Genomic DNA, 11,931 nt, shown 5'->3' with positions numbered 1-11,931 from the left:
AGGAGTTAAAGGTCCTGTGTGAAACATACCAGTGACAAAAATGGTTGAGTATGTCAATACAAATTTATCATACTGATCAAGTTTTATTAATGGTGGGCAAATGGCATCAATCCTATATAGGAGAAATAATTGTATACCTTCACAGACAAAAATAATTTCCAGGGAGTGTGGAGATAAGAGGAATACTTTCTCTTTTCACTCAATTTCTTTGAGCCTTGGTTTCCTTATCTTGAAAATACAAAAAATAACAACCTCCTAAAGTTGCAATCTTTGCAATCACAAGAGCCCGTGAGAGGTGGCCACCCCAGACTGATTCCCAGCTCTGTGGTCAGTGGGCCAGTGAAGGGAGGATGATCTACACAAGTGCCTAGAACATTCAATGAAATGTATTTTCATTTAATAGTCATAAATAATCCTGTAACTGTGTAGTTCATGGTAGTAGGTAACTTACTACATGCCTTCAATTCTCTAATTTTGCGACCTTAAGAGATTTGCAAATAGGGAAAAGAAAGAGAGAGACAGTGTCTTTAAGAACAAAGTTTTGAGCAAACTATTAATTTATTTACAATTGTAATTTATAAACAGTAACACAAACATCTTTACATTAATATTATGAAAAATGTCCCATGGCTGAAATGGGTGAAAAATGAGACTTCAGTACATTTCTAAAGGGGTGCCAAGAACAGGGAAAAAATGCAATTACCACAGTTTTAGGAGAGAGTTATATCAAGTAATGCACCCAGGTGCAATTTCATGCAGATGTCTTCAACCACTCAAACTGTTTTCATTAGATATTAGAATAAAATTTCCCAAATTATGTTGCCTTTTATTCACTTGATTTCTATAAGTAAATCAAAATGACTGGCTGTTAACAGGGTACATCTAAATATTTTTCCCATCAACCCCTTAGAGATAATCCATTACATTTTAGGACATGTCAGATGGTGGGTATTTCAACTTCCCAAATGGATTTTACAAAATATCATTCCATGGCCCTAAATGTGTTCCTGGACTTCTCTTACCAAATGTGTCTAATATGGATCATTACAAATTAAATGAAGAACGCTGCAAAATACAGCAGAGTGATTTTCAGTACATTAAGACAATGTGTCCAAAAATAATTTCAAACCACTGGAACTTCAATGAGAGGACAAAACCAAAAGAAGAGAAAGAAATTCAGAAAATGATGACAAAAACAATTGTACTTTATAAGCTCTCTGATTATTTGGCATTTATATAAGTGGATATTACTGTGGTCACAGACCATAATCCTCAATGAGGATAAATCAATGTGGCTTAAACACTTGTTTTAAAATATAAATCAAATAATCCACTTGTAATAAAAACCAATGACATTTTTACAGACACAATTCTGTCCCCAAAATGTTAATTTCAATCTTAACAGCCTACCTACTTATTTTAATGCTTTTAACTGCTCTTTAGAAATCATTAGGATGAAGTTTCTTATCTTTGAAGCATTTAGTGGCTAAATAATTAGCTAATGGAGCAAAGGTGATTTAGAAACTGATGTTTCAACATTTTACTGGCTGTACTGTATTTTGAGTTGGCAGGAATCTTCAACCATTCCATTAAAAAGATTTCACTCTTTTTAAGAAGAACAGAAACACTGAGTGAATTATTAATCTATGTTTTTAGTTTCTGATATTGCTCAGTGGGTAAAACAATGTAGCAATTAAAGAAGTCTCTTCAACTAATTCTATCTCTAATTTTCAGTGAAGACACTGCAGATATGTATGTGTACAGTTGTTTTTGAACCCGAAAGTGATGCATGTTCCCTTAAAACAGCTCTTCAAAACAGAACTGCATTCTGTACCCTTACTTAGTCCATAAGGGCACAGGGTCAGTTACTTCAAAGTAATTTAATAACTGACCTTTATAATACATCATTTTATAAAACCAAAATGCAAAAGAAAAATTTTTAAAAAGTTTACTGTCCACAGATTGATTATAATAATTTACACTTTCTTAGACCTGCTATTTAAGCAGCCCCATGAGCAAATGAAAGGTCTCCAGTTAGTATTCAGTCAGGAAGTATATGTCCATGTTTCTCTTGGTTGTCTTAATTTCTTTTTATATAATTTTCTTTTATATTAACTTTCCAAAGCATCCAAAACTTTCATGATCTGCTGTTTTATGGCTTTAGTAGCATCCCCAGCATTTGGAATCAAATACCTAAGGGGGGAAAAAAATATATATATATAATATACATATATGTATATGTGTATGTATATAAAAATACAGTGCTTTCCCTTCAAGACTCAGCTGATAGGTCACCTCCAATGGGAAGCTTTCCCTAACCCACAAAGCCAGCAGAGATGCCTCCTATGTACTCCCATAGCTTATTTGAACATACTCCAAAGCTGATTTTGAAAGAGAGAAAATCGAAATGCAAAGGCAATGTGATTTTTCATATAGTGTAAAGCTAAAATTCTTTGAACCATTATTAAATATAGGTAATAGCTAGATAAAACACAAGATAAAAAATATAATATTCCACTCCCCAATACAGATGTACCTTCAATTAGCTACAAAAATCACATACGAATTGTTGGTATCCAATTCCAAAGACCATGACAACTGCAACACTTAATAGTTTGACTTTAAGCAAGTAATTTAAGTTCACTAAAACAGATTCCTATATAAAAAATAGCTATAGTTATCCAAACTTTACAGAGGGTTATGTACATAATAAAATGGCGTTATGAGGGCTGAAATATTTTAAAAAGACAAGACATATGATAACTATTACAAAATGTCAACACCATAGATTAAATGTCAATTTTCTTTTCTTGGAGAATAAAAATAGTGTTTTTTTTTTAAAAAAGCATTTTCGGTAAAACCTAACAATTCCACTGTATAAATCATCTATAAGTGTTACATATGCAAGGCAGAATAGAGAACCATAAGTATCAATGAAGAAAGGGAGAGGGAGAATCTAGTTACTTTATCTTCCACTATTAAGACTATCTTCCAAAACTCTGAATTAAAAAAAAAAGATGTTGATCTATATATAATAAACTTCAATTTATTTAGCAAAATTTATGGGAAAGCCTTTGAAACATAATTCCCAACTTTTACTACACATGAGAGAGTCATAATTCAAATCTCCTTTGGTTAGGATTAATTTATAAGTAGATATTAAAATGTGTATACCTCTGACCCACTGAATTTCTACTTGCAGGAATTTATCCTGAGAAGAGTAATTGGACAACTATGTAAACATACATTTTTTTTAAAGGCCCACTAGAAGATTAATAGTGAAACACATGAAAACAATGTAAATGCCAATCAACATGAGGCTTGTTAAATCAATCTCCTGAGAAATCCTTATAACAGAATATCTACCATTAAAAAGCTAAGAATTTATATTTATTAGGCCGGGCGCAGTGGCTCACTCCTGTAATCTCAGCACTTTGGGAGGCCAAGGTGGGTGGATCACGAGGTCAGGAGATGGAGACCATCCTGGCTAACACGGTGAAACCCTATCTCTACTAAAAATACAAAAATTAGCTGGGCATGGTGGCGGGCGCCTGTAGTCCCAGCTACTCGGGAGGCTGAGGCAGGGTGTGAACCCAGGAGGCGGAGCTTGCAGTGAGCCATGATCGCAACACCACACTCTAGCCTGAGTGACAGAGAGAGACTCCGTCTCAAAAAAAAAAAAAAAAAAAAAAAGAATTTGTATTTATTAAAATGTTAAGTATATTCACACTATACTATTTTCTTAAAAAATCAGAACACAAAAACAAGCCTATATCACATTTATCTAGTTTTTAATAGAGAAATAACATATGCATTTAAAAAAAATCTGAGAAGATATTCATCAATGTGTTAACAGAGAATTAGAATGACATATTCTTTATATTTTTATTAATTGAAAATATCACTATGTAAATATTCTTACATAAAGCAATAAAGTGATTTTTTTTTTTTTTTTTTTTACAAATCAGGTATTATTTTCTTTTAACAAAGTACATAAAACCATATAGATTCATGATGTTTGTTACCTAATTGTCAGTACAAGATGAAAGAAGCTGAATAATTTCCTCTTCCAACTGAAGTTGATTATTTAAAAGTGCTCCGATATTACCTTAAGCTTACTATTTATCCAAGCACTCCTGTAAATAAGAAGTGTAATCCTGAATCCCGGGGGGGAACAACTTGAACTGATGCAAGGTGGAATAAACCACAAATCAGGAGTCAGGAAGGCTATATTTGGTTCTATCACAAACTAAGTGTCAGGATCTGGGAAGTCATTCCATCCTCTGGGCTTCATATTTTTATCTATAGATTAAAAAATGGTTTAGTATCAATATCAATGTGGTCCACAGCCCTTGGGCCAGTCTGTGAACTGTTAGTGACCCACAGTGAGATAAAGGGGGGCTTGTACCAGGCTGTAAATTACCTGTATCACCCAGCACACTGCTTAGTTCACTGATAGTTTGTCAAAACAAGAATTTTTCGATGAAGGAAAATAAAAATATTGACATATTCTAAAACAAGTTTCTTATTTCATTGCAAGCCAGCAATTAGTGCAGCACTGGTACAGATTAACAATAAGGATCCTTGGCTCAGAAACTTTATGAAATGAGCTATGGCACTTACTCAAATCATGTGCTAATGGCTAAACCACGTATGACTAAGGACTGAGGAGAAAGAAATAATAAGAAACACTAAAAGTGGTTCAGCTATCCTATTCCACTATGCATTCCCCAAAATAGAGAAACAAACTCTTTATAGTGAACTACAGTAATTCAGATAATATTTGAATTCAGATAGTATCATCCTAAGGAAAATCTTACCTTTCGATTGCCAAGATTTCTATTCCTGAAGCACTGCTATTTCCATACTTGAAGGTAATGAGTTCAGGATGTTTTTTTTTGGATGTAATTTTAACTACAGAATTCAGCGCTTGTCGAGACTGTATATAAGCCAATCCTTTCCGTGAAACAATCTCCCTTAAACAGTACATATGTGTTGCGGTAACCAACAGATGACTTGAGACAAAAAGAGCATTAAAAGAAAAAAAATTTTTAAGTAAATTTAATTCAAAACAGGTGTTGTTTCAACCACCCCAATTATTAGAAATGTTCAACTCTAAATAAAATTATTTGAGTTAAAAGATATAAACAAAGGTTAATCTATAAACAAGTAAGCTACACATTAACACCTTTTAATTGTATGCAAAATTAATATTTTATTAACAGATAATCCTGCAATGATTTAAAATATAATAAATATAATAAAAAGTTCCATACAACATAGAAATCACTATAATAATATATTTTTTATTGAAATGGAATATATTATGTTTCAGATTTTTTAACACTATTACCTATATTCATAAACCATTCTCATTCAATGCACCATATCCTATATCTAATATCCAAGATCACTAGGCAATTGTTGGGTTTCCCTACATATTTTGTAACATTCTGTTAACTGGATCCTGAAGGCAAAATGAGCATAGTATTATTAACACTCACCCAACCCCTGTATCTCAGCTTCTTTTTAATATAATAATACTCTCACATTTTTATGTACAGTAATACGATATGACAGTTATCAGACAAGTGCAGAATGCGGAACATTCTGTAGGATGATTGACCTGGACTCAAAGGATTCATTCATCATGAAGAGAAAAGGGAAGCGAGAGGGTTGGGGGATGAGTTCTGCTGTACACAGGGTGAGACTAAAGACACATGACAGACAATGCAATGTGTGAACCATGAACTGGATCATGGATCAGAAAGAAAAAACACACTACAAAAGATACCTTGAGGACACTGAAAATTTGGGGTATGATCTGTATGTTAAATGATGTTAATTTACAAAAATTTTTAGGTGGGGTAATGGCATTGAAGTTGTGCAGGAGAATGCTCATATACTTGGGAGGTTTATGTTGAAGCATTTAGGGATGAAGTGTCACATTTGTAGGCTTCTTTTGAAAGGTTTGACAAAAATGTACATATACATGCATATGTATATATATATATACATACGAAGTGGGGTGGTATTAAAAGATGGTAACAGTTGATAAATCTAAGAATCATGGCCAGGAACGGTGGCTCACACCTGTAATCCCAGCACTTTGGGAGGCCGAGGCGGGTGGATCACCTGAGGTCCAGAGTTCAAGACCAGCCTGACCAACATAGAGAAACCCATCTCTACTAAAAATACAAAATTAGCCGGGCGTGGTGGCGCATGCCTGTAATCCCAGCTACTCTGGAGGCTGAGGCAGGAGAATCGCTTGAACCTGGGAGGCAGAGGCTGCTGTGAGCCGAGATCGTGCCATTGCACTCCAGCCTGGGCAACAAGAGCAAAACTCAAAAAAAAAAAAAAAAAAAAAAAAGAATCATAAGGGTGTTCAATGTACTATTCCTTCAACATTTTTGTATAAAAATTTTCAAAATAAAAATTACATAATACTGTAAATTCAAGACCTGTAATACAAGTAGACAGAAGGAAATTATATCTTATTGTACTAGGATAAATAAAGGTTCTTCTGTAGTTCAGTTTTGTATTATTAACTTCCCCAAATTCAATTTTACTTCTGATGAAGACATTTTTAAAAGTACCTGGGAAACATGTGTCCACTTTCTTTTACTTCTTTACAAGGAAAATGATGTTTGACATCTGGCTTGTTTATCCAAGTCTGAATGTTTACAACCTCTTTTCTATCATCATCTGACATTGAAGAACTGTCAATTTCATCTATAAAAAATATAAAGTGTTAAATATGGATATTACCAACTTTTAAAATGATACATTCCCTAACAGTCTAAAAAAATTTCAGTAGTATTTTGAAGATATGGATTGAAAAACAAACAGGCCGGGCACAGTGACTCACACCTGCAATCACAGCACTTTGGGAGGCTGAGGCAGGCAGATCACCAGAGGGCAGGAGTTGGAGACCAGCCTGGGCAACATGGTGAAACCCCATCTCTACTAAAAAATACAAAAAATTAGCTGGGCATGGTGGCACGCACCTGTAATCTCAAATACTCGGGAGGCTGAGGCATGAGAATCGCTTGAACCCAGGAGGTGGAGGTTGCAGTGAGCCGAGATTGCACCACTGCACTCCAGCTTGGGCAACAGAGTGAGACTCTGTCTCAAAAAAAAGAAAAAAAGAAAAAAAAAAAAAAAGAATAACGCAATCAATTCTAATCCTGCTACTCTATTTCCTTATGCCACTGATAATATAGAAATATTATTATCAAACATCACTTTCATATGGTAACAAAGTCAGGTGTAAATATTAAGAATACACTTTTAAAGATTAAACCATTTGGGGAATTTCAATTGTTTTGATATGCATAACTTAACTATGATCTGACTAGTCTGGAAAGAGATGGCTGAATTGTTAAACAATAGGCACCTATCTTGAGAGTAAAGACGGCAGATTTCTTTTTATCTTGCTGCTTTTTTGATTTTAAGGAAAATAATAAAATCAATCCTGGGATAAATAAGTAAAAATTTAGGGTTATTTTCCCTAAGAGAAATATAAAATAATTATATTTTCTAATTTAAGAAAGGGAAAATACAGTCTCTAGGGTAAATAATTATAGGTTCTGTCCTTTGCTTTCTAACAAATACTGCAAAATATAGAGATATAATGAAAAAGGAAATCGCACGTTATCTACACCAGCTTAAACAAAAGTGAACCTCTCATGTATCTCTTCCTACTCATATTCTCCTCCCTTCCCCACCAAGAAATACTAACTATCTGAATTTGGTGTTATCAGTTCCATACATGTCTTTGCTTTAACATATATGCATATCCCTAAATAATATACAGTAGTATTCTACACCTAAAATGTATATAAAAAGTACACTACTCAAATGCAGTCTTCCACAACTGCTACCCTACTCCCAACATCTGAAATTCATACATACTGATACACATAGTTCCAGTTTTCTCACTTTCATTGTGGTCCAATTTTCCATATTGTAAATATGTGTGTGTAGATATATGATAAATGTAAATATGCCACAATTTATTCATCCATTTGCCTCTCCCCTTTGTTAATGGAAGAAGTTGAGATATTCAGAGAGAGTTAACAGAAAGAGATGCCAACAGAGAGGGGGAAAAAGAAGAAAAGGAAACAATCAGAAATATCACTTTACCTCTCTGCAAGTTTTCTGTAAAGTGATTTCATGTATCTATTAAAATGTCAAATGTGATTCCCTATAACTTAGCAATCTTACTTAGCAGTAAGATTTAAAATTTAAAATTCTTAGCAGAATTTACCCTCTGAATATACTTTCATCAAAAGCTAATCTACATATATATCTTTATATAAAGATCCATTGTCATTTGAAACAAACAAAAAACCTGGAAAACCACCAGGGTCAACTGGAAGACTGACTAAATAAAGTATGGTATGTTTATATGATAGAAGGAGAATGAGGAGATACATGAGCTGAAATGGAAAATATGCAACATGTATTACTAACTGGAAAAAGCAAGGTGAGATTTGGGAGTCTTTTTTTCTCATTCTGTACATTTATATATTTTTTCCCTAACTCAATACACATATTAACCAATATTAGTTATGATTGCTTACCTACCTAACTCAATACACATATTAAACAATATTAGTTATGATTGCTTAATTAGGATAAGCTGGGCAGTAGAATGATAAACCAAAGACTAAATATTTTTTAATTTTTTTTTTAAGACAGAGTCTCGCTGTGTCGCCTAGGCTGGAATGCAGTAGCATGATCTTGGCTCACTGCAATCTCCACCTCCTGGGTTCAAGCGATTCTCTTGCCTCAGCCTCCCAATTAGCTGGGATTATGGGCATGCACCACCACGCCCAGCTAATTTTTGTACTTTTAGTAGAGACGCAGTTTCATCATGTTGGCCAGGTTGGTCTTGAACTCCTGACCTCAAGTGATCCGCCCGCCTTGGCCTCCCAAAGTGCTGGGATTACAGCGTGAGCCACCGAACCCGGCCTAAATGATTTGTTTTAAAACATAACCACAGAAAAGACAAACTTCCCTGACACAATATCGCCTTCTTGTGGCCCTTTATGATATTGCCTCCAGTTTCAAAAGACTTCAGATGTCTCAATTTTGTAATTTTCAGTGCTTTAGTCCCACAACTCTCAATCTCCTAGGTGGTTGATCAAAGGAATTTCAATCCCATCACTTGGATTTAAATACTATTTTGACACTGATAGCCTCCAAATTATCATCAGTTTAGACCTCTCTCCTTAGCTGAAGACACCTATAATCAACTGCCTCTACTCAACATTTCTGCTTGGATTCCTTTTTTTTTTTTAATTTTATTATTATTATACTTTAAGTTTTAGGGTACATGCGCACAACATGCAGGTTTGTTACATATGTATACATGTGCCATGTTGGTGCTTGGATTTCTAATAGGTACAACAATTCAAGGTGTCTAAAACCAAACTCCAATTATTTCTACAGAATCTCATTTTTTAAAAAAAGCAGTTGATTGGCTATTCCCAGAATGACTGCTGTAATCACTCCTAATGACTGAGCAAAGCCGTCTGTAGCTAAGTGTATTACTACACCTGTGTCGTATTCTTCTTCATCCCCAATGCTGAAAACAGGCTTTACACCACGGTAAGGCTTGCCCACTCTGTCACTGCTGCTCACATGCCTATATTCGAAGAATTGTAGGGGAGAAATAATCACTTAAGAAGTTATCAAAGATTTTTACCAAGCATCATTTGAATATTCACACAAAATGTAAATATTCCTTACCCGTCGCCCCCCCACAAAATCCCGTGTACTACCCACAGTTTTAGGAGAGCTATGTTAAGGAAATTAAAAGAAGATAAAGAAATTATGTTAGCAAAAGTGGCATAAGGCCTTGGTAGGCTGAATGCTCTTAAATATGTAAAAATTAAATTTTAAACAATTTCAATATCCATATTAAAACCAATGCTTAGATCTGTTTGGCCTTGCGGAAGTTATTTAGCCTTTTGTGCTTCTGATTCCTCCTCTGTAAAATAGTGCTAACAGTATCTACCTGTCAGGGTTATGGTGAGAACTAAATTGGTTAATTTTATTGTAAAACTATTAGGACAATGCCTGGTGCTACCTTCATGTCTGTTAGGTAAAATAAGTTACTGACACCAAATATTCAAATTCCAATATGATTGGTTAAGGCTTCTCATATAAGTGCAAGTGTCTTAAGGGTTATCTTCTCATTTTTTTATTACTGTTACTTTTGTTTCAATAGAAATGAAGATTCTACTTTTGTTGTGCAAATATAAGCCATAAAAATGAATCTGCGTCGGCCCGGCGTGGTGGCTCACTCCTGTAATCCCAGCACTTTGGGAGGCCGAGGTGGGTGGATCACCTGAGGTCGGGAGTTCAAGACCAGCCTGACCAACACGGAGAAACTCTGTCTCTACTAAAAATACAAAATTGGCTGGGCATGGTGGCGCATGTCTATAATTCCAGCTACTCTGGAGGCTGAGGCAGGAGAACCGCTTGAACCTGGGAGGCAGAGGTTGTGGTGAGCCAAGATAGCGCCATTGCACTCCAGCCTGGACAACAAGAGTGAAACTCCATTTCAAAAAAAAAAAAAAAAAAAAAAGAAACAGAAAAAGAAAGAATCTGCCTCTTTTTCAAAAGGCAGAAGCATAAATAACATGTAAACTCAAACTTGATTAGGTCTATAGGGAGTGTGACCTCTCTTTGTAATATAAAAATTAATACCCTATTAATTTTCAGGTAATCCCAAATAAACTAAGAGGTAAAATTAAAATGTGTCAACAAAATACTACATGTTTCTGAGGGGAAAAGCATTGTTTTACTTGTAGGATAAGGTTCAGCTAAAATTACCTACTACAAAGGAAGACTCTAGCTTTTTTGGGTGTGTGCATGTAACATATGAAAACACCCAGAATCTTCTGTTTTCAAGAGATATTCCAATGTGAGAAAAAATCAAGTTATATGCCTTTAGTATTATTATTATTATTAGTAGTAGTATTTTAGAGCCAGGGTCTCACTCTGTCACCCAGGCCGGAGTACAGTGGCGCAATCTTAGCTCACTGCAGCCTCAAATTCTTGGGCTGGAGCAATCCTTCTGCCTCAGCCTCCCATGTAGATGGGACCACAGGAGTGCGGGACCACGGGGGTGTGCCACCACGCCTGCCTAATTTTTTTATTTTTTCAGAGACAGGATCTTGCTATGCTGCACAGACTGGTCTTGAACTCTTGGACCCGTGATCCTCCCACCTCAGCCTCCCAGTGCTGAGATTACAGGTGTGAACCACCACACTTGGCCTTTACTTAGGTTTAGAATTCAAATTTCCCAGAAGATAGAGATCAAATCTATACTTTAAATAATTTTAAATATACACCATTAATAAAAATTTTTTTTGTGCCAGGTATGGTGGCTCACGCTTGTAATCCCAGCACTTTGGGAGGCCGAAAAGATCCGAGGTGGGCAGATCACGAGGTCAGGAGATCGAGACCATCCTGGCTAACGTGGTGAAACCCTGTCTCTACTAAAATTAAAAAATCAGCTGGGTGTGGTGGCACGCACCTGTAGTCCCAGCTACTTGGGAGGGCGAGACAGGAGAATCGCTTGAACCCAGGAGGCAGAGGTTGCAGTGAGCCGAGATTGTGCCACTGCACTCCAGCTTGGGCAACAGAGCAAGACTCGGTCACAAAAAAAAAAAAAAATTTTTTTTTGTAGCCTAATTTTGTTGATTTACTTCTTCCAAAATAATATTCCTCAATAAAATATAATGAGAGTTTAGTGTATAACAAATATTCTTTGGAAATTACGTTAGGTTAATCAATACATAGGCTTAAAGTTTTATTAAAAGTGACATAATCATTTGGTTTTATGTTAAAATATATCTAATACAAAATTGTCCTATAAATTACCTAACTATGCTCATGAGAGACAGAAAATATAAT

General features: G+C 35.2%; 1 protein-coding gene across 4 annotated transcripts in view; it reads right to left on the bottom strand.

The window, feature by feature from the left end:
- Positions 1-526: 526 nt before the first annotated feature.
- The window catches only part of TBC1D23 (TBC1 domain family member 23), a 64,055-nt gene continuing 52,650 nt past the window's right edge, over positions 527-11,931 (bottom strand). For 2 of the 4 annotated variants that reach the window (XM_054482995.2, XM_054482996.2), the window contains 4 exons: positions 9,564-9,652; positions 6,597-6,732; positions 4,821-5,015; positions 527-2,193 (listed from right to left, as the gene is read on the bottom strand). In XM_054482995.2, coding sequence (XP_054338970.1) covers positions 2,112-2,193; positions 4,821-5,015; positions 6,597-6,732; positions 9,564-9,652 — 502 coding nt within the window. In that variant the 3' untranslated portion in view covers positions 527-2,111. Of the gene's footprint in view, positions 2,194-3,775; positions 4,303-4,820; positions 5,016-6,596; positions 6,733-9,563; positions 9,653-11,931 lie in introns of those variants that run through there. The other 2 variants (XM_063661508.1, XM_063661509.1) reach the window with 2 other exon arrangements.

Source organism: Pongo pygmaeus, chromosome 2 (genome assembly GCF_028885625.2).
Source record: "Pongo pygmaeus isolate AG05252 chromosome 2, NHGRI_mPonPyg2-v2.0_pri, whole genome shotgun sequence".
Lineage (NCBI taxonomy): Eukaryota > Metazoa > Chordata > Mammalia > Primates > Hominidae > Pongo > Pongo pygmaeus.
The sequence above is the reverse complement of the archived record's forward strand: the minus strand, read 5'-3'. Positions and strand labels throughout refer to the sequence as shown.